Source organism: Citrus sinensis, chromosome 2 (genome assembly GCF_022201045.2).
Source record: "Citrus sinensis cultivar Valencia sweet orange chromosome 2, DVS_A1.0, whole genome shotgun sequence".
In the NCBI taxonomy this organism is placed as follows: domain Eukaryota; kingdom Viridiplantae; phylum Streptophyta; class Magnoliopsida; order Sapindales; family Rutaceae; genus Citrus; species Citrus sinensis.
In genome coordinates, this window is record NC_068557.1 from 31,771,910 (window position 1) to 31,794,749 (window position 22,840).

Genomic DNA, 22,840 nt, shown 5'->3' on the forward strand with positions numbered 1-22,840 from the left:
AATTGAACCCAATCGGGTTGAAAACGCCAACCCGAACCAAACCGAACCGAATTTAATTCGGTTCGGTTCGGTTCGGTTTGGGTTGGCAATTCGGATCGGATTAGGTTGATAATTCGGGTTAAAATTTCGGTTCGGGTTAATTCGGGTTAGTTCGGGTTAGAATAATTCGGGTTAGAATGGGTTGAAATAATTTAATCTAAAAATTCTAACAACAACCACTTAAAATCTAAAAATTTCAATTCCAAACATCTTTAACAACAAATATCAACTACAAATCATCCTTAATAACATTTCAACAATTTAAAAATCTCAATTCCAAACATTCCAAACATCCTTAAGGAACAATTTAATTCAAAAATTATAACAATCACTTAAAATCCAAAAATCTCAATTCCAAACATCCTTAATAACAAATATCAACTACAAATTATCTTTAATAACATTTCAATAATTTAAAACTCTCAATTCCAAATATCACAATTTAATTAATAATAACTACAATAACAGCAACAACATTTGGAAATATATATAACTTTGTCGAACAACAGTTAAGTTAAACACAAACAATAATAATAACACTAATAATAACTACGAATCAGCAATTCAGCATATTGCCATTTTCTAAATTAAAAAAAAAGCAAAGATTAATCAATTAATTAACAATCTCCAATTTAATTAATAATAAGAGCAACAAACCCACTCCAATTTAATTAATAATAGTCTCCACTCTCCAATTGTTCAATTATCAGTAAACCCACTCCAATTTAACTAATAACAATCTCTATTTGTTCAATTATCAATCAACAACAACAAACCCACTCCAAATAATTGAATAATTACCAATCAATTAATTAAAAATATACAATTTAATTAATAGCAACAGGCTGTTAAAAACTTAAAATTCGATTCGGGTTGTTGCCATCAGCTGCGAGCAAGTCAGCAAGTTACAGCATCGGCAAAGCGAGACAAACCTTGATCTCGGAGCAACTACAGCATCGGCAGATCGAGACTGTGCTGGGCTGAGTGGGATGCAAGGTGAACGCATAGCGCAGTTGCGGGCGAGCGTGCTGGCTGACGGCGAGTGGGCTGTGGTGAACGGCTGGTGTCTGTTGGAGCTGGACGGGGCTGCCGGCTGCTGCTGTCGTCGTGGGCCACGAAACTCAGAAAGTGAGAAGAGGGAGCAATGAGGGGGAGGGAGTGAGATGGTGAGACCGAGAGTTTCTGTTGGAGCTGAACGGGGTTGCCGGCTGCTGCTGTCGTCGTCGGCCATGAAACTCAGAAAGTGGGAACTGAGAAGAGGGAGCAAGGAAGGGGAGGGAGTGAGACGGTGAGATTTTTGTTTAGGGATTTTTTGGTTTAATGTATATATATTTTTTAATTCAAAAGCTGAATCTTTAAAAAAAAAAAAAAAAAAAAAATCCGAACCGAAATTTAACCCGAACAGGTTGAAGCTTTGAATCCGTTCGGGTTTCACCGGTTAACCCAAATCAAACCGAACGCCCACCCCTACTTTTTAGTAAGTAGTCTTTCGCTAACTTATCACTCATTCAAAGATTCTCCCTAGATTTTCCCTTGCTTTCTCCGGATCCAAACTGACTTAAGCCTCAAAATGTGGCTGTTCCACCGTCAGCTCTTCTCAAATGTCAATCTCAACTCTCAAGGCAACTATCTCAATCCAAGGGCAAGTCCGTAATTCTCTAGCATTTGACGGTAAGAATATACACTCAAATCTTAGAAATGAATAATTCATATTAAATTAAGAGTAGTTATACAAGTATTAAATATTTTTGTACAAATTGATGTAGTGAATTGAAAACATCCCACGTCATTGCTTTTTATTATTTATATCTTCAAGTAGCAAATCATGCTATGCCATATCAATTTATATAAAATTGAACAAAATTAAAATTTACATCAATTTATGTATATGTATTTATGGGCCTAGAATTATTCTTAAATTGAATAAAATTATATTTGTTGGGAGAGTTTTTCCGTTTTAATGATCTTACCCGACTCGAATATGGATTAATCGGGGGTCCAATGTGATTTTTGGATATCAGATAATTCAATACACTGAAAAAAAAATTAAAAGATTTTTTTTTTTTTGGTTATAATTCAATCTTCATTGGAAAAAAAAACCATTGTAAGCACAGCAGCCATCAGTTGCAGTGCTAATATAGTAATCAAAAGATGGGATTACAGGTTAATGAGAATTAATATTCTAATAACTCTATTTGGGATCTGACAAATTAAAACCTCCTCGTGCTTATCTCTCTTTGCGCGCATGCATACAAACATTCACAAATTTTTTCCACCAAGTATTTTTTCCACATTGTCGTGGAGTCTTGGGTAGCCACATACTCCACACAAGCTCACAGTACTACGCCATCATCTCATCTAAATAATTAAAAGCCTAAATCAAATAGACTTCCCAGCAAAAATATGTGAGCGCCGTTTTGAATATACAATATATAGATCCAGTTTTTAGAAACCATTAACATTCCATCACAAGAACATCAACACCAATTAACCCAGCTGACAGAAGAGAGGAGAAATAAATAATAATATAAATTACACTTAACGACCCTTAAGGTCAACTGAGAAGAAACATGATTCATAATAGTTAATATATATGCCACTGCTAGCTAGCTAGCAGCTACAATTCAATAATGCAAATTATATTATGCCCACAGCCACTGCAACTCCTCCGGCGGAGGGAACTCCAAGTCGAAGATCAGCCTATTAACCTCCAAGTCCTTAAACGACACGCCTTTTGATAACATGGAAACCGGTGACACATTATAATTATTATTATCATCGTTGACGACTTCGCCTTCAAGCTTATTAACCTCAACTGATATAACTTCTCTCCTTGAATCTGCTGCTGATGATGAGTTGCTTTCTTTAATCCATGCAACGCTAGAATCCTTGCCCGTAAGCTTCTGAACGACGGATTTGAAGCTGACGGGGTCAGTCTCTACGTACTGAGTATCCATTAGTACTACCTTAACGGCTTCTTGCTTTTTGCTTGACATCGTTGTAACTAGTATAAATTAAAGAAGGAGAGGAAAAGGAAAAAAAAGCGCTTTTTGGAGAATCTTTTCCTGCGTTAAATTGTATGATTATTTTATTAGAATTGTGAGTTTTACTTATATACAGGAAGCTAAGAGGGAGAGTCGCAAGAAATGGGGACACAAGGTGAAGGTGGGGTATTGATGAGGCGTTTTGGCAGTCAATAATGACTCACACTGGATCGAGTCAAGGGCACGCAACTTGGAATCTTCATGGTCAATCTTATTGTTCCAATTTCCATCGCCACATATGACAGCTTTATTAGCTTACCTTACCTAAGTTTTACATTTGATCTTCGAGCTATCTAGCTAACGGGAATTAAACTTATAAATAAGTTTTAACACATCTTGTCCTGTTAATTCAGTTTTGTTCATGCTATCACTTTTAGCTTTCATTTGTTTACATTGGATGGTTGTAACGATCGAGAACAAACTTGACGATTATGTGAAGTAAATTTGAAGAGAGGTTTGTAGAATCTCGTCACTAGGAATTCGGTGTTCTTCGATTTATTATTATTATCATTATTATTTTCTTATTTTTAACTCTTCTCAGTCACTTTGATTCTTATCATACGTTATAACGTCTAATCAATTCCTAATTAATTAATCACATTCTCATTATTTATATAGTATTTAAAAGAATTAAAAAAAAAAACTGTGACGAGATTTACTTTTTTTATATAATTTATATCACCACTTTGATTTTTATTCTCTCTCTTTATATATATAAAATACCCATTAGAGTCTTCAAAATTTACATAAACAGTAAAATCAGTTTTTGGTATGACTCAATATTATAGTTTGTTAAATAATTAGGCAGTCATGAGAAATTACGTTTAAGTCAACTATAAATAATGAAACTTAGTAGGTGCCAAATAATAAATAATTAAAATATGACTAAGAAAGTCCGTAAGGATGGATCTGAAATTGACGAAGACCGAAGATACATTAGATGGAAAAGTTTAGAAGCAGTGGCGAGATTTTCATCGCCTCTCTCTTGTCATATTTTTGGACGAGAATACCGCCACTTGTTCTAAACTTTTCCTTCAAAATTATTTTCCATCCTCGTCAGTGTCAAATCAAATCCATCCTTATTTTATCGCCAAGTAAAGGAAAGGGACCTGCTGATGCTACGCCCTACGAGTGTGCAATGACTGTGGAAGAGCAAAAGGATCTCCGTTGGGCTTCGGGTGGAGTGTCAGTTGCTATCCGGATAACAAGTGTTGGGCTTCCTCGGCCTAAACTTTTAACTTCACGGGCATCTCTGCTTGATGTTGCTCGCCGCTCCTCTTGCACTGGGTCTCAACCAAACTGAAGCCCAAGCCTGATGCATTTTTCCCCCCTTGAGTTGATTTGAGCTTCTTCTAATTCTCAGTTTTTAATGCTACCAATTAAAATCTTTTTGTTTAAAATATTTTTTTAAAGGGTAGAAGTGTAGGTAAATTTTTGTATTCATTTTTAATACTATTTTTTAAGAATTTTTATTCGAGAGGTCAATTAGATTTATTCTATATTGAAGTATCGTATTATCGTAGAAAAAGATGCTGCAATTATAAAACAAAGGTTAACAATGCAAGGTAATTTTTTTAACAAAAAAATTGATAAAAATAATTAAGATGTTATAATTTTATTATTATTAAAAAAATAAAAAAATTAACTTAACCAAATTGGGTGTGGCTAAATAATCGTCTTAATTGGAATTGAGGTTTGGACATGTATAACTTAAAAGATATGTAACTTGGAAGTTAAGTTAATTTGGATTTATATTTTTATGATAAAAAGTCTATTATATTTTTATTAATTTTGTCAAATTACTATTTAAAATTGTATTTAGTATATATTATAAATTTTTATTTCGTATTTATAATTTTTTCCATAACCGCTGTAACTTTAAAACTACCGTATCTCAATACCAAATAGGGGTTATATTATATGTAATTTATATCCAATTTAAGAGTTGCATCTAATAACTCAAAACATGCATCTAATCAAATATAATACTTGATTGGATGTGTAATTCTTTTTTTTTTTATTATATTATATGTAATTTATATCCAATTTAAGAGTTGCATCTAATAACTCAAAACATGCATCTAATCAAATATAATACTTGATTAGATGTGTAATTCTTTTTTTTTTTTATTACATGAGATTATTGCTCAGATTACAACTCATATACATGAGACTATTACTGATATTTACAAATCAGACTATTACTGGAACTAACTAACATCAATGCTAATGGAACTCTGCCCAGATTTTAACCCTCACAAATATTCGAGGAATGTCTACTCCTCACTCATGGGTAAGGGAGAAGACTACCTTCACTCAAATTAATTGAGGAAGGAAATACTCCCACAATACTTTTGTAGGGGTTCGAACTGCTGCCCTCCAAGTTGGAGGGCAGCAGCCCTGGCCACTCGGGCTACTGCCCGAGTGGTTGATTAGATGTGTAATTCTTGAATCAAATATAAATTATATATAATGTAATTTAGTATAACCTAACTTTTAAATCATAACTGTAAGTATTTATCAAAACACTTTAAAATTAAGACTTAAAAATTATATCTATTCAATTAACGTATCAAAGCAACCCTAAATAAAGTTGATCGAAGACCGTATTTAGGGTTGCTTTGATAGTTTAATTGAATAGATATAAAATCTGAAAAATGGGCAATTGAATTTATTCGTCACGAGAAAAAAAAAAAAGAAAAAAGAAAAAAAAAAAAGAAAAAAGAAAAAAAAGAAAGTTCTGTATGCATCTTCTTACTACATGGTACATAAACAACTCTTATTAATTCTAGGGAGTAGGAAACGAAAAAAGAAAATTAAATTAAATTAAACAAATTGTTTTTTTAAAAAAAGAAAACTAAAAAACAGCCTCTTTCTATCCCTGTGTCCGTCTCGCGTACAGGAGGAGCCGGGGAGGAGGATATCTAAAAATCTAAATAGATATCAAATCTTCTTCATTTTTTCACTTCTGCGTGCGTGTGCTTTTTTTTTTCCCCCTTTTTTTTTTTTTTCAATTTGCAGTGAGTGAATTAAAAATGCACTAATAAACGAGCTATTTCATGTCTCTCCCCAACAAACGCACAGCCAGCAACAACAACAGCAACAATTATTCACCTTCGGCAATGAAGAAGGCCAAGTCCCAAGCCGTGGCCTGCTCTGTGGACACCGCCAACAAGAACGGTCTCCACCACGACAACGACGCCGTTTTCGATCCCTCTTCTATTTCTCTCGATGACGATCTTAAGCCCGACGAACCCCGACAACAAGCCGCCGCCAATTTATCCCGCAAAAAAGCCCAGCCCCCTCAGCCCGCCAAAAAACTTGTCATCAAGCTCCTCAAAGGTACGCCCTTGCTTACTGCTTGTTTCTTTTATTCGATCATTCGTCTTTTGTTTGTTTAGGTTTTGGTTGAGGATTTCGAGGGTTTTGCTTCTGAGTATTGGAGAGGCTTTAAATTTGGATTTTTGTTTGTTTTGAGCTGATCTTTTCGCGTGGTTACTTGAATTTATTTGGTGGACCTTTGAATTGGATTGGTTACGGGATCTGGGTTCTCGTTTTTCATTTGTTAATTGAGGAACTTTATCCATTGGTTGAAATTGATTTGGGTATTTCTCACTTTTGCTATGTTTATTTGTAACCATTAGGAAATTGCAATTTCGGATTGATTGGCCGAGTCTGTTTGGTTCCATTTTATTTTATTCCCTGAGGCACTTATTAAACCAGGAGCTGACTAGGGTTTTATTTTTATCACTTGAGTAAGTAAAAATGAGACCAATCTAGGGTTTTCCCTGGTGATAGTTTGAATCAATCTGATCAGTTGTTAGAAGTGATTTGGTAGCTAGGGTTTTGGTGTGCTGTTCTAATTTATTGTTATTCATTGCGATGATTTGGTACAATTCAATTTTCTATTTAATTTGGTTGCATATGCAAATGTTTAATGCAACTGGAAAAACCTTGTTGAGGCAGATATTGCTAGTCTAGCAATTTGAAACTTGAAGAATTCTCAACTTATGGTCTAATTTTAGAAGATATGCTGACGTGATAAATAATTCTGAATTTTGTGTCTGTGAAGCTAAACCCACACTGCCTACAAATTTTGAGGAGGATACATGGGCAAAGCTGAAGTTAGCTATAAAAGCAATATTCTTGAAACAACCAACTTCCTGTGATTTGGAAAAGCTATATCAGGTAGATATAAATAATTTTTCATTCTTTGTTTAATAATGTGGCTCTTATTAATGTGAAATTTGTCGTGCATGAGGGTTTCACAAAAGAAAAATTATGTCATCCTTAGGCTGTCAATGATCTTTGCCTGCACAAGATGGGGGGAAACCTTTATCAGCGAATTGAAAAGGAGTGTGAAGAACATATATCTGCTGCAATTCGATCGTTGGTCGGTCAAAGCCCTGACTTGGTGGTTTTCTTATCACTGGTTGAGAGATGCTGGCAGGATCTTTGTGATCAGATGTTGATGATTCGTGGTATAGCTTTGTATCTAGATAGAACATATGTGAAACAAACACCAAATGTGCGTTCATTGTGGGACATGGGATTGCAGCTTTTCCGGAAATATCTTTCTTCATATTCAGAAGTTGAGCACAAAACCGTCACTGGTCTTTTAAGGATGATTGAGAGGGAAAGGTAATGCTTAGAAAGTTAAATATAACCAATACTGTGTATCATTAAATCTTCTAGATTATCAATAATAATGAAGTTATTTTTCTCTTTTTATATCTATGGGTTGAATTTTTTTATGTTCCTTTAGTTGATCCTGGCACAAATTTTATGATTGAATTGTGGTTGTTGGTGGGGGTTAATTTGATATGCTCTGGAATTCACAGTGTTTTCTTTTTTTCCTTTGGGGTGGGGTGTGGTTGCACTGTCTTTTAGATTAGGTGAAGCTGTTGATAGGACACTCCTTAATCATCTATTGAAGATGTTCACCGCTCTGGGAATTTACTCAGAAAGCTTTGAGAAACCATTTCTTGAGTGCACGTCGGAGTTTTATGCCGCCGAAGGCATGAAATACATGCAGCAATCAGATGTTCCAGATTACTTGAAGCACGTGGAGGTACTGTTTATATTCCTCTATGCCCACCATTAGCTGCCATATATTTGTCTCTTTTTATTGCATGATACATAACTACAAATTGCTTGTTTTACGTTGCTCTCTGTTACCTAAAATGTTGAACTAGATAGTTGGGATTCCTGGATTTGAAAAATATCTGGGAACAAAATTTGTGTAGCCAACAAAATTGGGGGGAAAAAATTGGAATCCAACTGCACTACAATCCAGGAATCCCAGATCGGATAATTTTCCCTGGATAGTTTTGTTTTACTTATGATCTCATGATGTATGTTGAAATATTTAGGATTTGCTGATGGCTCCTTCTCTTTCACAGATAAGGTTGCATGAAGAACATGAAAGATGTTTACTATACCTTGATGTAAGCACAAGAAAGCCACTTATAGCAACTGCCGAAAGGCAACTTCTTGAACGACATATATCTGCAATTCTCGACAAGGTGTGGAGTTAATTCTTTTAGCTTATTCTCTCTATGCATATACTAGAATTTGGATTGCTTTTGTAGTTATGGTTTCTTTCTGTTCAGGGGTTCACAATGCTGATGGATGGCCATCGTACTGAGGACCTACAGAGGATGTACTCACTATTTTCAAGGGTCAATGCTCTCGAATCATTAAGGCAGGCCCTTGCTATGTACATTCGTAGAACTGGGCATGGCATTGTCATGGATGAAGAGAAAGATAAAGATATGGTTTCGTCTCTTTTGGAGTTCAAGGCTTCTCTTGATACAATATGGGAACAAAGCTTCTCAAAGAATGAAGCATTTTGCAACACAATAAAGGACGCATTTGAGTATCTAATTAATCTTCGTCAGGTCAGCATATCCCACTTTCTTTTTCCTTCCACCATTTCAACGTTACGATTGGACATCAAAAAATAAACTATTCCATTTGTATTTATTTGTTAGTTAAATGCCGGATTTGAATTGTAGGATAACAAAATTTCATCATGAAGAAAGTATGAGAGTAGCATTTAAAGAGGATAGGTCATAATAGTGATTGTTATGGTTGCTTTTGTTATTACATATATGACTAAATGTAACCAAAACTGGCTCCAGATTTCAGATCATATGACAAGATGTTAAAAGCTTGCACCAGATATCAGTCAGGACCTTATTTTGTATCAGTCCGCCATTACCACTAATTTTTTTGAAGATTATATCTAGAAATTTGTGGCTAATAGTTACATGTTCCCCCCCCTGTTTACAGAACCGACCTGCTGAGCTGATTGCAAAGTTTCTGGATGAGAAGCTTCGGGCTGGAAATAAGGGTACTTCAGAAGAGGAATTGGAGGGTACACTTGATAAAGTTCTAGTTTTATTCAGGTTTATTCAGGTAACTATACATCCTTGACAGAAATTTCAGTTTTTTTTAAAATATTTATTCACTAGTCTTCTATGATTTATTATTATTATTGTTGTTGTTGTTGTTTTGCAAATTTAGGGTAAAGATGTGTTTGAAGCATTCTATAAAAAGGATCTTGCAAAAAGGTTACTGTTGGGGAAGAGTGCTTCCATTGATGCAGAGAAATCTATGATTTCCAAGGTTAGTGGCAAGAAGTCTTATTTTCTTATTTTGACTTCACGTTGCTGCCAAATGTTTATGATGTTGTCATACTAACAAATGTCTAGTTCTAATGCAGCTAAAGACTGAATGTGGCAGCCAATTTACAAACAAACTTGAAGGGATGTTCAAGGTGTGCATGTTTTTCCATATAAATTCTGTTTAGGGAAATGCATTGATTTCTGAGGAAATTAAAACTTTAGAACTAAAATTGAGTGATCACCTAGTTGATTGCTTATCTATTATCAATAGGGATATTATCATTTTACCACCTAATATTTTCTGACATATCACTTTCCCACTAAAGTTTTTTGGCAATTCCTTTTTCCCACTTAATGTTTCAGTTTTTATCATTTTACCACCAAACCGTTAGTTAATGTGATTTTAAACAAAAATTATAGTAAAAGTCTATTTTACTCCTAAACTGTGTAAGTGTAATTTAACCCTTTAAATTAAAAAAATATAGAATTAATTATATACAAAGAAATAATACTTTTATGTCTAAAATAATTAATTGATAAAATTGTAAATATTACACCTGGTGAAATTTATAAAATACTAAATATACAGAAATTCCTGAAATACCCTTGCAACATCAGCAATTTATTTATTAATGGAGTTAAACTGTTTGATGATAAATTGAAAAAAAACTGAAACATAAAGTGGGAAAAAGCAATTGTCAGAAAACTTTTGTTGTAAAGTAATACGTCAGAAAACATTAGGTGGTAAAATGATAATATTCCTTATCAATAAAAAAAAAACTGTAATGAAATGAGTAAAACATTAGCTTTTCCTGGCAAATTATGATGCAAATTTGATATGCCCCTTGAACTTCTTTAACCAGTTTTTATTTTGAAGCGTCTTTCAGTTTCTGCATGTTTGGTTTTCTTGGAAGTGCTAGATATGCTTATATTCATGTGAAGGTCAAATTTTAGTAGCATTGCTGTGCACTTGGAGTAATGGCCTCAATTTGCTGAGGGAAGCTTTATTAAAATAAATTTTAAAAAAATCCACGAGAAGGGGAGACAAAACAGCTGAACGCATCAAAATAAAAATCGGAAAACAAAAAAATAAGCATATAATGTGATACGAGAAGGTAATGAAGACCAATGTCTAAAAAAATTTGTTAATTAGACACACACACATACTACATGAACTTGAATCCAAGACCTAGGTCTTGGTAAGGCCATTCTTACCTCATAATTGTTGTCACGTGAAGTGTTAATTATCAAACCTTGTGGTCTCCAATCTATGAATTTTAAAAATTACACAATCAAGTGTTTACTTGTTTTTCTTAGACAGGCTGTTGAAATATAGCTCAATAGTTGGAGAGCATCATTAGAAACCAATAGTAACCTCTTTATTCTTGCCAGTTTAACACTTGATCTGTTGCTGTAGCATTTGTTTTGTGAATTCAGTTAACCTTTTCTGTTGACTTTTTCATTCATCTCAGCAGCAGTTTCTACATTTTTTTTTTTTTTAACCCCCCACACATTCTCAGGATATTGAATTATCAAAGGAGATAAATGAGTCCTTCAAACAGTCATCCCAGGCCAGGACAAAACTCCCATCAGGGATTGAGATGAGTGTCCATGTCTTGACAACCGGGTAGGTTGAGATCCTAAATTACCATATATTTCAGAATTTTGTTATAATATTCCAATCAATATTACTGAGGATTTAAAATGTTTTTTCCATTTGGTGGCTGGCATATAGGTACTGGCCCACATATCCCCCCATGGATGTTAGGCTTCCTCATGAACTGAATGTCTATCAGGTTTGGCATAAGCTGAAGATGGCTGTTTTCTATTACGAGTTCTGAGAGTATAGTGTATATGTTTGTGTGACCCTTCTCTTTACTTTTGCTGCAGGACATTTTTAAGGAGTTCTATTTAAGCAAGTACAGTGGAAGGCGCTTAATGTGGCAAAATTCATTAGGTCACTGTGTGTTGAAAGCTGAGTTTCCTAAAGGTAAAAAGGAGCTGGCAGTTTCCCTATTTCAGGTTGGTATCTTATGTTGTGCATTACCTTCATTGTTGTGCTGTCTGTTCCTTTTTTTTTTAATAGATGTTACCTTAAAGTTCTAATAATACTGTGCTCACATTTTTATCGGCCCTCCAGACAGTCGTTTTGATGTTATTTAACGATGCTCAAAAGCTTAGTTTTCAAGATATTAAGGATGCCACTGGCATAGAAGATAAGGAACTGAGGAGGACTCTACAGTCTCTTGCTTGCGGTAAAGTACGCGTCCTGCAAAAGGTAGGTGCTTATTGCTGGAGTAGCAGCTTGGTTTCTTGGTTTGATAAAGTTTTGTATACTTTTGGGTCTTCATTTTTTTCCCTTTGTGATAACTTTTTTTTTTTTAAAAAAAAAAATTCTACAGTTGCCAAAGGGAAGGGATGTGGAGGATGATGATTCATTTGTGTTCAATGAAGGATTTACTGCTCCCCTTTATCGTATTAAGGTATGGGCTTCTGTTATGCAGCAATATTGTGACACTTTCTACACTAGACTGTTTGATTTGCCACCTAGATGTAACTTAACCGTTGTGTTTCTTTGGTATGCAGGTAAATGCTATACAGATGAAGGAAACAGTGGAAGAAAACACTAGCACCACTGAAAGAGTATTTCAGGACCGTCAATATCAGGTTTGCCTCCGCAGATTATGTTATTCATTTTGACAAAACATAAGTATCCCATATGGTTAATGTTGCTGTGAGTTCCAAGCAGACATGAATTATTTCTTTGTGGTTGAATGTGTTTCAGGTGGATGCTGCCATTGTTCGGATAATGAAGACTAGAAAAGTGTTGAGTCACACACTTCTAATAACCGAACTCTTCCAACAGGTACTACCACCCGTGCTCCAATTTGAGCTTTTTATTTACCTTAAGCATAATAAGATCTCTCATATCCAGTCACAGTCATATTGGACCATGCCACAAATAACAAATATAACGTGGTAATTGTTTCATTGGACAGCTGAAATTTCCTATAAAGCCGGCCGATCTGAAGAAAAGGATTGAGAGCCTTATCGATAGGGAGTACCTGGAGCGTGACAAGAACAATCCGCAGATATATAATTACCTGGCCTAGTCCCCCATTTTGTCACACACACAAATGTGATGTTTTTCTTTGCATGGCGGCGTAATCAAATGTTATCTCTCCCCTGTACAGAAAGTTGTAGTTCCTTTTTTTTTCCTTCTTCTTTGTTTTTTCGTTTTTTAACCCAACATTTGTAATTGTAAAGTATAATCGGCCTTTCTTTTGAGACCTTTCATCTCATTCTGGACTTGTGAGCTTCTTGAAATAAATTACTTATTTTTTTCTTTCTTTTAATCATATGAGAAGCTGCACCTTGCTGGTTGCTGCAGTTTACATGAGGTTTATTTATTAATTATTTTTTTTTTTTTAAGGTAGTAATGTTGGTATGTAAAGTATGCTAGTATTAGTAATATATTTGATAATATGGCAAAATATAGCAACAGCAGAAAATATATGATGGAATATGGATAGAATTCAAAGATTCTCCGCGAAATTCCATGTCATTCGATGATGATAAATTCTTATTTCCCTCCATACGAAATCTGATGGTATATAAATAATACAACTCAATTACATAGCACAGCAAACTGAGAAGCCATCATCACAGGCAGATACAAAATATAAAAGTTCCCAAAGAAAGCAGGAAAAAAAAAAAAAAAAAGGTGAAATGGGCAAATTTGGCAGTTGAAGTGAAATCAAAGGGGATGATTGATAATCAGACGGCGGGATCAGAGGGAGATGGAGATGGAGCAGCAGCGGGATGATGAGGGTAAAGAGGTGCGCGAATATTGGTATCGGCATCGCCATCGGGATCGTAATCGGGATTGAGGGATCGGTCAATAGCTTCACGGCCTTTTTCGAGACAAGGCTTACACGCCATCTCAATTGCAATCCAACCCAGCACCACTCCCGCTATCGCTATTATCGCTACTGTTATTGCAGCCATCTCTCCTCTTCTCCTCGCTGCCGGTGATTCTATTATTTTATTTATTTATAAATATTTCTGTTACTGACTACCGACGAGGAGAAGCTGGAGAGGAGAGAGGATGTGGATATGTTCTGTCCTCATCACAAACTCACTCACCGGGTTTTATTTTGAACTTGGGCCTCGCCTTTTTGGCACTAGCGAGCTAAATTGAATCCTAAGAGTAGTGTGCTATTGGCACCCGTCCATTATCTCACAACACCCCCCCACCCTTTTTTTTGTTTTTTTTTTTCACTCATTCAAGCATTTATGGATTAAAATTTAAACATAAAAACTTAGAAGCAAGTAATCCAACACTAAAAAGATAGATGCCATTGCTTTACTTATAAGCTCCTTCGCCGAATTGCAATTTTGCCTTAAAAAAAGAAAATCAGTGATGAACAGACCGACGGCGAGCATGAACGTGGATAGGGTCGGGTACGACACATCCGGCACTAGACTTGTAATTGCCATCTCAGATGTTGGTTAGCGAAATAAGTCCCCAATTTCGACTTTCTCTACTTTGCTTCTGACTTGAATTTTTGTTCAGTTAATACTTTTAAACTAAAATATAAGTATGTGAACTTAAATCGACGATTCGTTTTATAAAGTTTCATGACATTTTCGAGAAAGCATTTTCAGAATTCTTTAAAAAAAAATATTTTCAGATTCATTTCAAAAACCATTTCTCAAGACAATGTTCAAACACATTTCCATATTTATTTAAAAAATATTTTATTTTGTCACATTTTTCTTAATTCCACTTTCTAAAGCTATAAAATCCCAGAACATTAATATTAAATTACTAGTTCTTCATTATTCACTAGTGTACGACGCTCTCACATCACTATTCACAGCGGGTGTCATTATTGTTTAAACTCAAATCTACTACTCAACGAAACAACAATCATAGTCAAAGTGCAATCGAAGCTTTTTTAGACCATACTGACGCCTGCATACGCTTTTGGACCTTACCCTTCAAACCAAACAACGAAATCAATTAAACTCATACCACTAAGTCCGAATTTCTAATCAATTAAATTCATACCAACACTCCAACCTCACTTTAATCGAGAAAGAACCTATCCTTGTGACACATGGCCTAGTGAAATTCCTACCCCAAACACTCTTATTATTCAACGGTTAAATTGAAATGTTTATGCCTAAAAGCAAGCTGCTTGTAAAAAGAATCACTTGCATGTTGAAGGAGATCATACCATAGATCAATTGTATTTGATAACGAGTAATGACAATCAAATCTTTTAAGCATGTCATGATTAGATTAGAACCTAACATAAAATAGATTCCATCTCAACAAGCACACCAACCAACCCCGCCCACCCACTGCAAACAACAGCTACCAAGTCTTGTCCCCTAAAGGCTAAAACAATTTGCTTAACTATACCAACTGATCTAACTTTCACCGATCAGTCTCTTTCTAATTCTGCAGCTGCAACTAGTTTTGTTGTTATCCCAGCAATTTCTGTAACTTCAAATTCAATGCATGCATGCGTTTCCTCTATCTCTGTCAATGAATGTTTATCAAAAACACTCAACAGAGACCAACAATTTTTTTTTCTTCTTTTAAACTCCATCATTCCCAGCAGATACAACTCCTAAAAAAATTTCCAACTACTTCACAGGATTAGCAAAATATTATCATCAGTGTTGTGTAGTGCTTGCTTGCCATTGACGACCGTAATACACTAAAAATTCTAAGATATTAGACTATTTAAATAAGAGATATGATTGTTAAAACACTTCCATTGCCAATTCCTATAAGTAGGAGGGAAAATGAAAAAAAAAAGAGGAAAAGAAGAAAAGCTGAGCAGCTGTGTAGACAATACATTCATTCTAATAACACAGAGCTAATAAATTTATTTGATTACAACTTATTCAACAACACAGAAAACATGAGATCAGATTATTTGGAGAACTAAGCAAACAGAACCTGAGAGCTTGAGGGTGTCAAGTCAGAAAAATTATCTGGAGCATCAACAACTTGCCATTGTACACTGAAGCTCCACTTTTTCTCAGAGGTGCTCAGCCTTGTGATATGACCCACAGCAACATGCAGATTCCGACCCACAACATAGACTCTGCAATCACATGCATTTACGGCAAAGGGTTTGCATATCTGCTCTGGTAGCGGAGGCCCCTCTATTGTCTCCCACGAATCAGTGCTTGGGTCATAAACTTTGAGCTTCATTCTTTCAAGCTCTGAAACCACAAACAAATGCTCATAAACCACAACACTTGAACCAGTCCACCCTTCTCTCAGTCCAACAGCCATGCTTTCCCAATTATCAGTACTCGGATCATAGACCTGACCTCTCGGAGAGACAAAAAATGGCCACAACCAGCCTTCCGTCACAAGAAGTTTGCCATCTAGAACTGCAGCATCATAAGATGCCATGTTTGTTCCCATGCTTGCAATGGTGCGCCAATTTCCCTTTACAGGATCCAAAACCTCAGCTGAGTCAAGCTCGAAAAGGTCTGCACTGCTTCCTCCGGCCACATATATCATCCCCCCAATCACCCCACTAGCAAAAAATGATCTAGCTGTAATCATCTTGTTCATGACTGTCCAACGGTTTTTTTGCATTTCATACTTTAAGACCAAGTCAAGAGGACAATCAACATCAGAGACCATACCTCCACACACAAACAAAGTACCCTCACGAGGGATTGAAACACACCTAAATCCATGTGGACAAACCTTATCCTTGCACGGCATTGCGGGGATAGTGTGCCAACAATAGTGGGTAAGGTCTAGAACCTGCCACTGAATTTTTCCAGTACACTTGTGAAAGGCAAAAACAAAGAGCCAAGGGTCCTTGAAACCCAGTTCCTTTCTTCGGGTAAAAAAACGCTCTTTATTACCAAGAAGCAGGTGCCATCTCTTGCAAACAGCTCTGCAGGCTGCATGGCTCTCAACTGGAAGCCGGAGGAGACAATTGAGTGCAACATCATCAGGAAGGCCCGGAATGAATGGTTCTGCTCTGAGAGATGCTTCTAATTGAGGTGAAGGATTTAACAAGGAAGATTGTATCACAGCTAACCTAAACTTTGGGGATAACGTCATCTGGGAATCCCCTAGCTTATGTACAGGCGCTTGTTGTGATGATAATCGAACCCTTTGCATTTTAATTGTCTTAAGACTCAATATTTTAAGAACCTATAATATCACGAAGGACTTGTTCCACACTCAGATTTCCTATTTATATTATGCCTCCAAATGCAAATATTCAATGAAAAAAAACAACAATAATCATGCTCTAATTCCAAACGGCAACAGAAAGAGCTAATCCAGAATCTCAATTACCTACGTTTTTTTTTTCCTCCACTCTTACTGCAAAAACAACAATTCCCTTTCCACCAATCCTCATATGAGATGAACATGAAACAAAAAGTACAAACTTAAACAACAATTCCCTTTCCACCAATCCTCATATGAGATGAACATGAAACAAAAAGTACAAACTTACCAATACTAAAATATCCAAATTCAAATTCGTATGTACCAAAAACAATCAAAATATCAACTTGCAAGAAGAACCCAGATTATAACTTTTCACACACAAAAGAAAATAAAAAGAAGAAGATATCTAAGCTATTACGAGGTAAAAGAAAGAAACCCACAAGAACGCAGCTCATTAAATTTAAAAAAATTGATTAAACTATTGCCTAAAAGAATGGGAATTCGAAACCCAGTAAAGTTCTCGAATAACACAACTTGGAAACTAAACAAAAAACAGCAAAAATTAATGACAAAAATTGAAATAAAAGAAACTTACAGGCAGGTAACTGTGAAATAAATTTGGTGATATTCGGTTTTGATTTGTTGCAAATAGAGGTGACCCAAAGACTCTTTCTTCTTGTTTAAGGATGTTCATTCATTTAATGAATTCAGTGGCAATGGTTTCTTGATTCTGTAGACAATAACTCACACGTCGCACGCGTCCACAGACCTTATAGGTGACGTGGCAAGTGGAAAAGGGTTGTTTCAGTTGTCGTTTTATGGAGAGTGAAGTACAATCGCTGTTAGTGAATGTGTGGATGATCGTGTGTATCTTTTTTGCCACGTGTACGATTGTGAACGCTCAAACCAAAAGTGCCAAACGGCGTTGCGTAAGCTGATTTTGCATAATTAAGATTAAGTGGATAATTAGGGAAAAAGATAAAATTATTGAAAATAAATTAGAGATGGCAATCAATTTATGACTCGTGAGTCATGACAGAGTATCCATGAAAGCAGCCATCCCAAGCCAGACCAGCTGTTTATTTACACGGAAAATTACAAATTCTTCCGTCAACTATGGATTAGAAATACTTACATCCAACCTCAAATATATTATGACATTTGCACCCTTAAATTCCAAAATATCGCACTTAACCCCCTTATACTAATAAAAATTAATATATTTTATTAAGTTATAATAAAATGTTCATATTACCTCTTTACGAAACGTAAACATTTATGAACATGAAATATTATGTATATATTATGTCAATATTATTCTTAATGAGTTGAGTTAGTTATCTAATTTATGTTTTTTTTTCATATTTTCTTGGTATAAAAACTGAAAAATGTAAACATATGGGCAATAAGGTATATGAAGATTTGTCAAAATTGATTTTATGTGTTATCAATAAGAGAATACAATGCCTTACGTAAGAAAGAAAATTAATATATAATCCATGATATGGTGAAAATGAAATAAAATGATGGTTATCTTGTTATGAAATAAAACTTAATAAGAAAATTCAATATACAAATAGCTTATGTTTATGCCAAATTTCTAAATAAAAAATATAAATCAATTAAATAACTAAACTATCAATGACAATATTGTTATATCACACACAAAGAATATTTTATTTTTATGGATGTTTGTGGTTTGTAAAATGACTTAAATTGTTTAGGGGCAATACGGACTTTCAATTATAATTTAACAAGATATATCAATTGTTGTTAGTATAAGGGGTTAAGAATAACATCTCCAAATTTGAAGGGACAGTGTCATAGTCCATTTGAGTTTGAGTGTAAGTGTTTCGCACATATATTTGAGAGAGAATCTGTAATTTTTCCTTTATAAAAATGAAACTTCTCAGGCGTGAGGATATTTGAATTCATTAATTTTCTTTCTACACTTCTTTTTAATTCAGAATAATTTTATTATCAAAATATTTTTTAGTAACACGTCTAGAGCCTTATAATTCTTCATCTCAAGTTTTCAACACATTATCCTCTCACCTCGCATGCCATGATGATACTACTGGTTACTTGTTCTTTTAAGAGAAATAGAGAGCATTCACTTATATACCACTAATTATATTGTCAATTTATTTGCAAAAAAATGGTACAAATCTACAGATGTAGAGATAGATCTAAATCTGCTGGGACCTCCTGTTCAGCAAGGCAGGACCTGGCTTCTCCATAGTCTTAACAAGAGATGATTCCTTGATTTGAGGCTTCTGTATTTCCACAGGCCATCTGGGGACAATCTTTGCCCTTTTTGATCTTTTCATCACATCAATGTTTGCAAGGGAATCAATTGGGTAAATCCTCTCGCCCTGTCCAAAATTCAAGAAACCTACCATCTTGGACACACAACCTTCAGCCAGGCCTGAACACCGATAAAGATTGATGAAACAGGAACCAAAAAGTGTCAGTTTCAAACCAGGAGATTGATTTAAACCAAGCAACCACTGTGAATAGTTATAGCAGAGCTAGTAAATGAATGCTTACTAAGGTTGGGTTGAGAGTTCTGCAAGACACCTCTATAGAAGAACGACTTACCATCTTGGCAAGTTTGGATCTCATCATTACGCAATTTCTGGACTCCATTCAAGCCTAAAGACAATGAAACATCCAAAGGGAAACCAGCGGACGGAGTGCTACCAGATCCAGCAAAAGCTGTTGACAAATAACAATTTGAAAGGTTGAGTTCATTACTGTGAATGTCGTAGGAAGATTTTGAGACATTTTGAGCATTGCTGATTTTACAACTATATTCAGAGAACTTACTTGCATTCATCGAGAAAGTTAAATTTGGGCTGGACCTCTTATGGAAAGCTAGATTGTTCCCAACAACTTCACAAGAATTGCCAGGTTGGTTGCTGGACAGGGGATCAACGATGGTGCTAGCAGAGCCAATGGAAGCACAAGAATTACTAGGGCAATTCCTCCTCCAAGCTGCCTTCAACTGGACATTATGAGACCTAAGATGACCTCTAAGAGAGCGATGGTTAGCAAATGATTTTCTGCAATAGATGCAAGAAAAAGCACTGGTGCCCTTTTCTAGGTTTTCTCCGTCAGCAGCTGAAGGGAGGTTCGCCATTGAAGTTGTAAACAAGACCCAAAATAGGGTCAACAAGAAGAGAAGGGAAAGAGGAAATGCAAGGGAAACCATGCGGTGACGAAGAATGCCAACTTTTTTCCCCGTTTTACATTTTAGGAGAGAGAAATAGGTCTTATCGGTTAGAGTAATTAATGTAAAATGACAATCCTAATTAAAATCATTTAAGAAGAGGAAAGACATATACTAAATATGGAAAGACATTGTTAGCATTGAATTATATGCAATGGCAGCTAAACCTGGCCTTATCCTTAAAGCACCAGCACCTCTAAAAACAAATGTCAGAGCTATGTAAAAGAAGATGATTAGCTATCACAACGCCACGAAATAACATGTCACTTAATCTTTGGCATCCATCATTGGGTAATTTTGGAAATTCAAAGAATACATCACAAGGAAGTAGGTCGTGAAATCTCTATTATGACGATCATAACAATTAGACATAGGAAAATTCCAAACAAAGTTGAGACCTCAATTGTTTGCACTCCTAGGAGGATACAGTAGTAACCCCAAAAAATGTTTAGCAATGAGCATGCATGGTTGAAAGAACAACAAAGGCATGTTGCTTATTTTCTCATCTGCTTCTTCAACAAGGTTTGAAATCTGACAATCATTGATCCTCACATTGCCTAAATATCGGTCATGTGTTTTTTCCACAGGCAGCCAAAAGCAAAACAAAGGCAAAAATGTCAATGCCAATTGCGTAACTATAATTTCATATCGAAAAAGACTTGAAATTTGGGACAGCACTTCACAATCAAATAATAATGCTACAGAGATCTAAATTTCAATAAATAATGCACCCCAACCAAAATACGGCCAAATCATGAGAGAGTGCATAATAATTACCCTGACATCACTTTCTAATAGACAAAACAATCTAGCACACTTAATCTAATTCAACTAAACTAAAGCGTAGTCTCAAACTATTGTGAGATGTTTACACGTATCATTTTCCACAGGCGCACCCTATCCAAAGCCATAATCGCCATAAATTGATCGGGTGGCGTTATTAGGAGAGTTGAAGGGTTAATATATTAACCAGCCAGTCACCAATATAATACACAGTTTTACACGATCGTAGGCTGACAAAATTAAAATACTATGCCTAACAATATGATATGACAGAGTTCAACCGAGAAAATTTAGGCAGTTGTATAAACTAAAGGAGCTGACCATGCAATGGTCTTAGTTTTCAATGGGTCCAAAGAAAGATGTATAAACAAATTAAGTGAACAGGATAATTTATATACTGACTCAGAAATATATGAATCAAAATTAGTACAATCTAGTTAAGTAACCTATGATTTAAAGAAAAAAGAACATTATTTACGAAAACTTTTTTGTCCGTAACTAGTGTAATTTTTGCATGCATTTCTTTCTTTCTTTCTTTTCCTAATCTATTAAAAATCTACGATTTCAAAATGGACGTGAAAAATATGGTTAGACCACAACAACTTCAATGCTAAAAGGGGAACATAACCAAAGAGCAAAACCATAGCTGATAAAAATGAGAAATAGTTCTATCTTTACCTTTATCAATTAAGATGTAACTCATTTAGAGTCTCAATCAAAACGGCTGATATTAGGGCTGTGCCCAACAAATCAGGGAAACAAAAAATGCCAATATTCACTTAAAAGTTTCCCAATTTCAATATTCTCGTTTCCATTCCATTCATAGTTCAGGCATAAACCAACAATGATGATTGGTCACATTTTCCTTAACAATTAATTACAAGTTTCAAGCAAAGTCAACTCAAAATAAGATGAAGCTGCTTGATTTCATCTATAATGAAGACATGGTAAGCAAAGTACAGAAAGATGAAGCAACGAATATCACTAAAAAGATAATCGACTAATTTCACCGCCACTAACAAAATCATAATAGTTTCACTAATTGCTTGTCGATTGCACGCATTAAGAAATTATAAGTTACAGAAAAAATGGACATCAATTCAAATATACGACACAAACGAAACTAGACGGCACTGTACGTAATCCATAATAGAAAACACAATTATACTTCTGTTACTACATGATCTATCTCAAAGCAACATAATAATAAATTTGCAGTTATAAAATGTCAGAATTATATGGACATAGAGAGAGAGAGAGAGTGAGAGAGAGAATTGCCTCTATACGTGTCCTCGTCGTGCTCCGACTGAGAGTCACCGGCGGCAGCTCTTAAGTCATGTGATTCCCTGGTTCTTTTTGCTCGGTTGTCTTATTTATTTTCATTTTTCAGCTACATCTTTCATTTAAAAATTATGGCATGCACCTGTCAAATTGTTGGCAAATATAACAAGATATTTAAAATTTGGTAAGGCTATTATTTTCATACTAGCTTGCTTTTATTTCAACTTTGGTACCAACTGAAGTGTCTTGATTGATCATCTTTAACAGCATGCATTACTTACAGGATCCAGCTACTTGAAACATCGCTTGTCCTTTTTGGTGTTAAATTTCATTCGACCCCTTACTTTTCTTTTCATTTTCAATTTATTCATAACTATAGCTGTAATTTTATTGTCTTCTTTCATTCTTTCCCTCCACCCTATAACTGGCCCAATTTTCCCTACTTTCAAATCATTAATCAAGATATTGAAATAAACAAGAGTATTTAGACACCATTCATTGCTAAAAATGAAGAATCATAACCTTAATTTTAAATCCAATTTGGTGAAATCTCATACCAGCTAAATTAAACACGTATAATTTAAAACATATATATGAGAATTGA

The 22,840-nt window shown here is 35.1% G+C and overlaps 5 protein-coding genes across 8 annotated transcripts; 1 reads left to right on the forward strand and 4 right to left on the reverse strand.

The window, feature by feature from the left end:
* Nucleotides 1-2,681: 2,681 nt before the first annotated feature.
* On the reverse strand, nucleotides 2,682-3,035 carry LOC107175503 (hypothetical protein). The gene has a single exon (XM_015526938.2). The coding sequence runs from the start codon at nucleotides 3,033-3,035 to the stop codon at nucleotides 2,682-2,684; it is 354 nt and encodes a 117-aa protein (XP_015382424.1).
* A 2,854-nt stretch (nucleotides 3,036-5,889) lies between these two features.
* LOC102612108 (cullin-4) lies at nucleotides 5,890-13,112 on the forward strand. Of its 3 annotated transcripts, XM_025094859.2 has the most exons (18): nucleotides 5,890-6,055; nucleotides 6,168-6,425; nucleotides 7,156-7,271; nucleotides 7,378-7,724; nucleotides 7,974-8,154; nucleotides 8,486-8,608; nucleotides 8,696-8,983; nucleotides 9,378-9,503; nucleotides 9,612-9,713; nucleotides 9,811-9,864; nucleotides 11,233-11,339; nucleotides 11,448-11,508; nucleotides 11,603-11,734; nucleotides 11,853-11,990; nucleotides 12,115-12,195; nucleotides 12,299-12,379; nucleotides 12,498-12,578; nucleotides 12,712-13,112. In XM_025094859.2, the coding sequence occupies exons 2-18, from the start codon at nucleotides 6,206-6,208 to the stop codon at nucleotides 12,823-12,825; spliced, it is 2,352 nt and encodes a 783-aa protein (XP_024950627.1). In that variant the 5' UTR covers nucleotides 5,890-6,055; nucleotides 6,168-6,205; the 3' UTR covers nucleotides 12,826-13,112. The 3 variants fall into 3 exon arrangements, with proteins under 3 accessions (XP_024950627.1, XP_006467459.1, XP_024950628.1); XM_006467396.4 differs by having other exon boundaries at nucleotides 5,905-6,425; XM_025094860.2 differs by lacking the exons at nucleotides 5,890-6,055; nucleotides 6,168-6,425 and having other exon boundaries at nucleotides 7,159-7,271; nucleotides 7,345-7,724.
* Nucleotides 13,113-13,274: 162 nt separating this feature from the next.
* LOC102611820 (uncharacterized) lies at nucleotides 13,275-13,857 on the reverse strand. Its single transcript, XM_006467395.4, has one exon. It carries the CDS (start codon nucleotides 13,718-13,720, stop codon nucleotides 13,490-13,492), a length of 231 nt encoding a protein of 76 aa, XP_006467458.1. The 5' UTR covers nucleotides 13,721-13,857; the 3' UTR covers nucleotides 13,275-13,489.
* Nucleotides 13,858-15,484: 1,627 nt separating this feature from the next.
* LOC102611529 (F-box/kelch-repeat protein At1g30090) lies at nucleotides 15,485-17,650 on the reverse strand. Its single transcript, XM_006467394.4, has one exon. It carries the CDS (start codon nucleotides 16,881-16,883, stop codon nucleotides 15,675-15,677), a length of 1,209 nt encoding a protein of 402 aa, XP_006467457.1. The 5' UTR covers nucleotides 16,884-17,650; the 3' UTR covers nucleotides 15,485-15,674.
* Nucleotides 17,651-19,052: 1,402 nt separating this feature from the next.
* LOC102611034 (uncharacterized) lies at nucleotides 19,053-22,367 on the reverse strand. 2 transcript variants are annotated; one of them, XM_006467393.4, is made up of 3 exons: nucleotides 19,770-22,367; nucleotides 19,542-19,658; nucleotides 19,053-19,368 (listed from the first exon to the last, which is right to left on the reverse strand). In XM_006467393.4, exons 1-3 carry the CDS (start codon nucleotides 20,152-20,154, stop codon nucleotides 19,130-19,132), a joined length of 741 nt encoding a protein of 246 aa, XP_006467456.1. In that variant the 5' UTR covers nucleotides 20,155-22,367; the 3' UTR covers nucleotides 19,053-19,129. The 2 variants fall into 2 exon arrangements, with proteins under 2 accessions (XP_006467456.1, XP_006467455.1); XM_006467392.4 differs by having other exon boundaries at nucleotides 19,491-19,658.
* Between the last annotated feature and the right edge of the window lie 473 nt (nucleotides 22,368-22,840).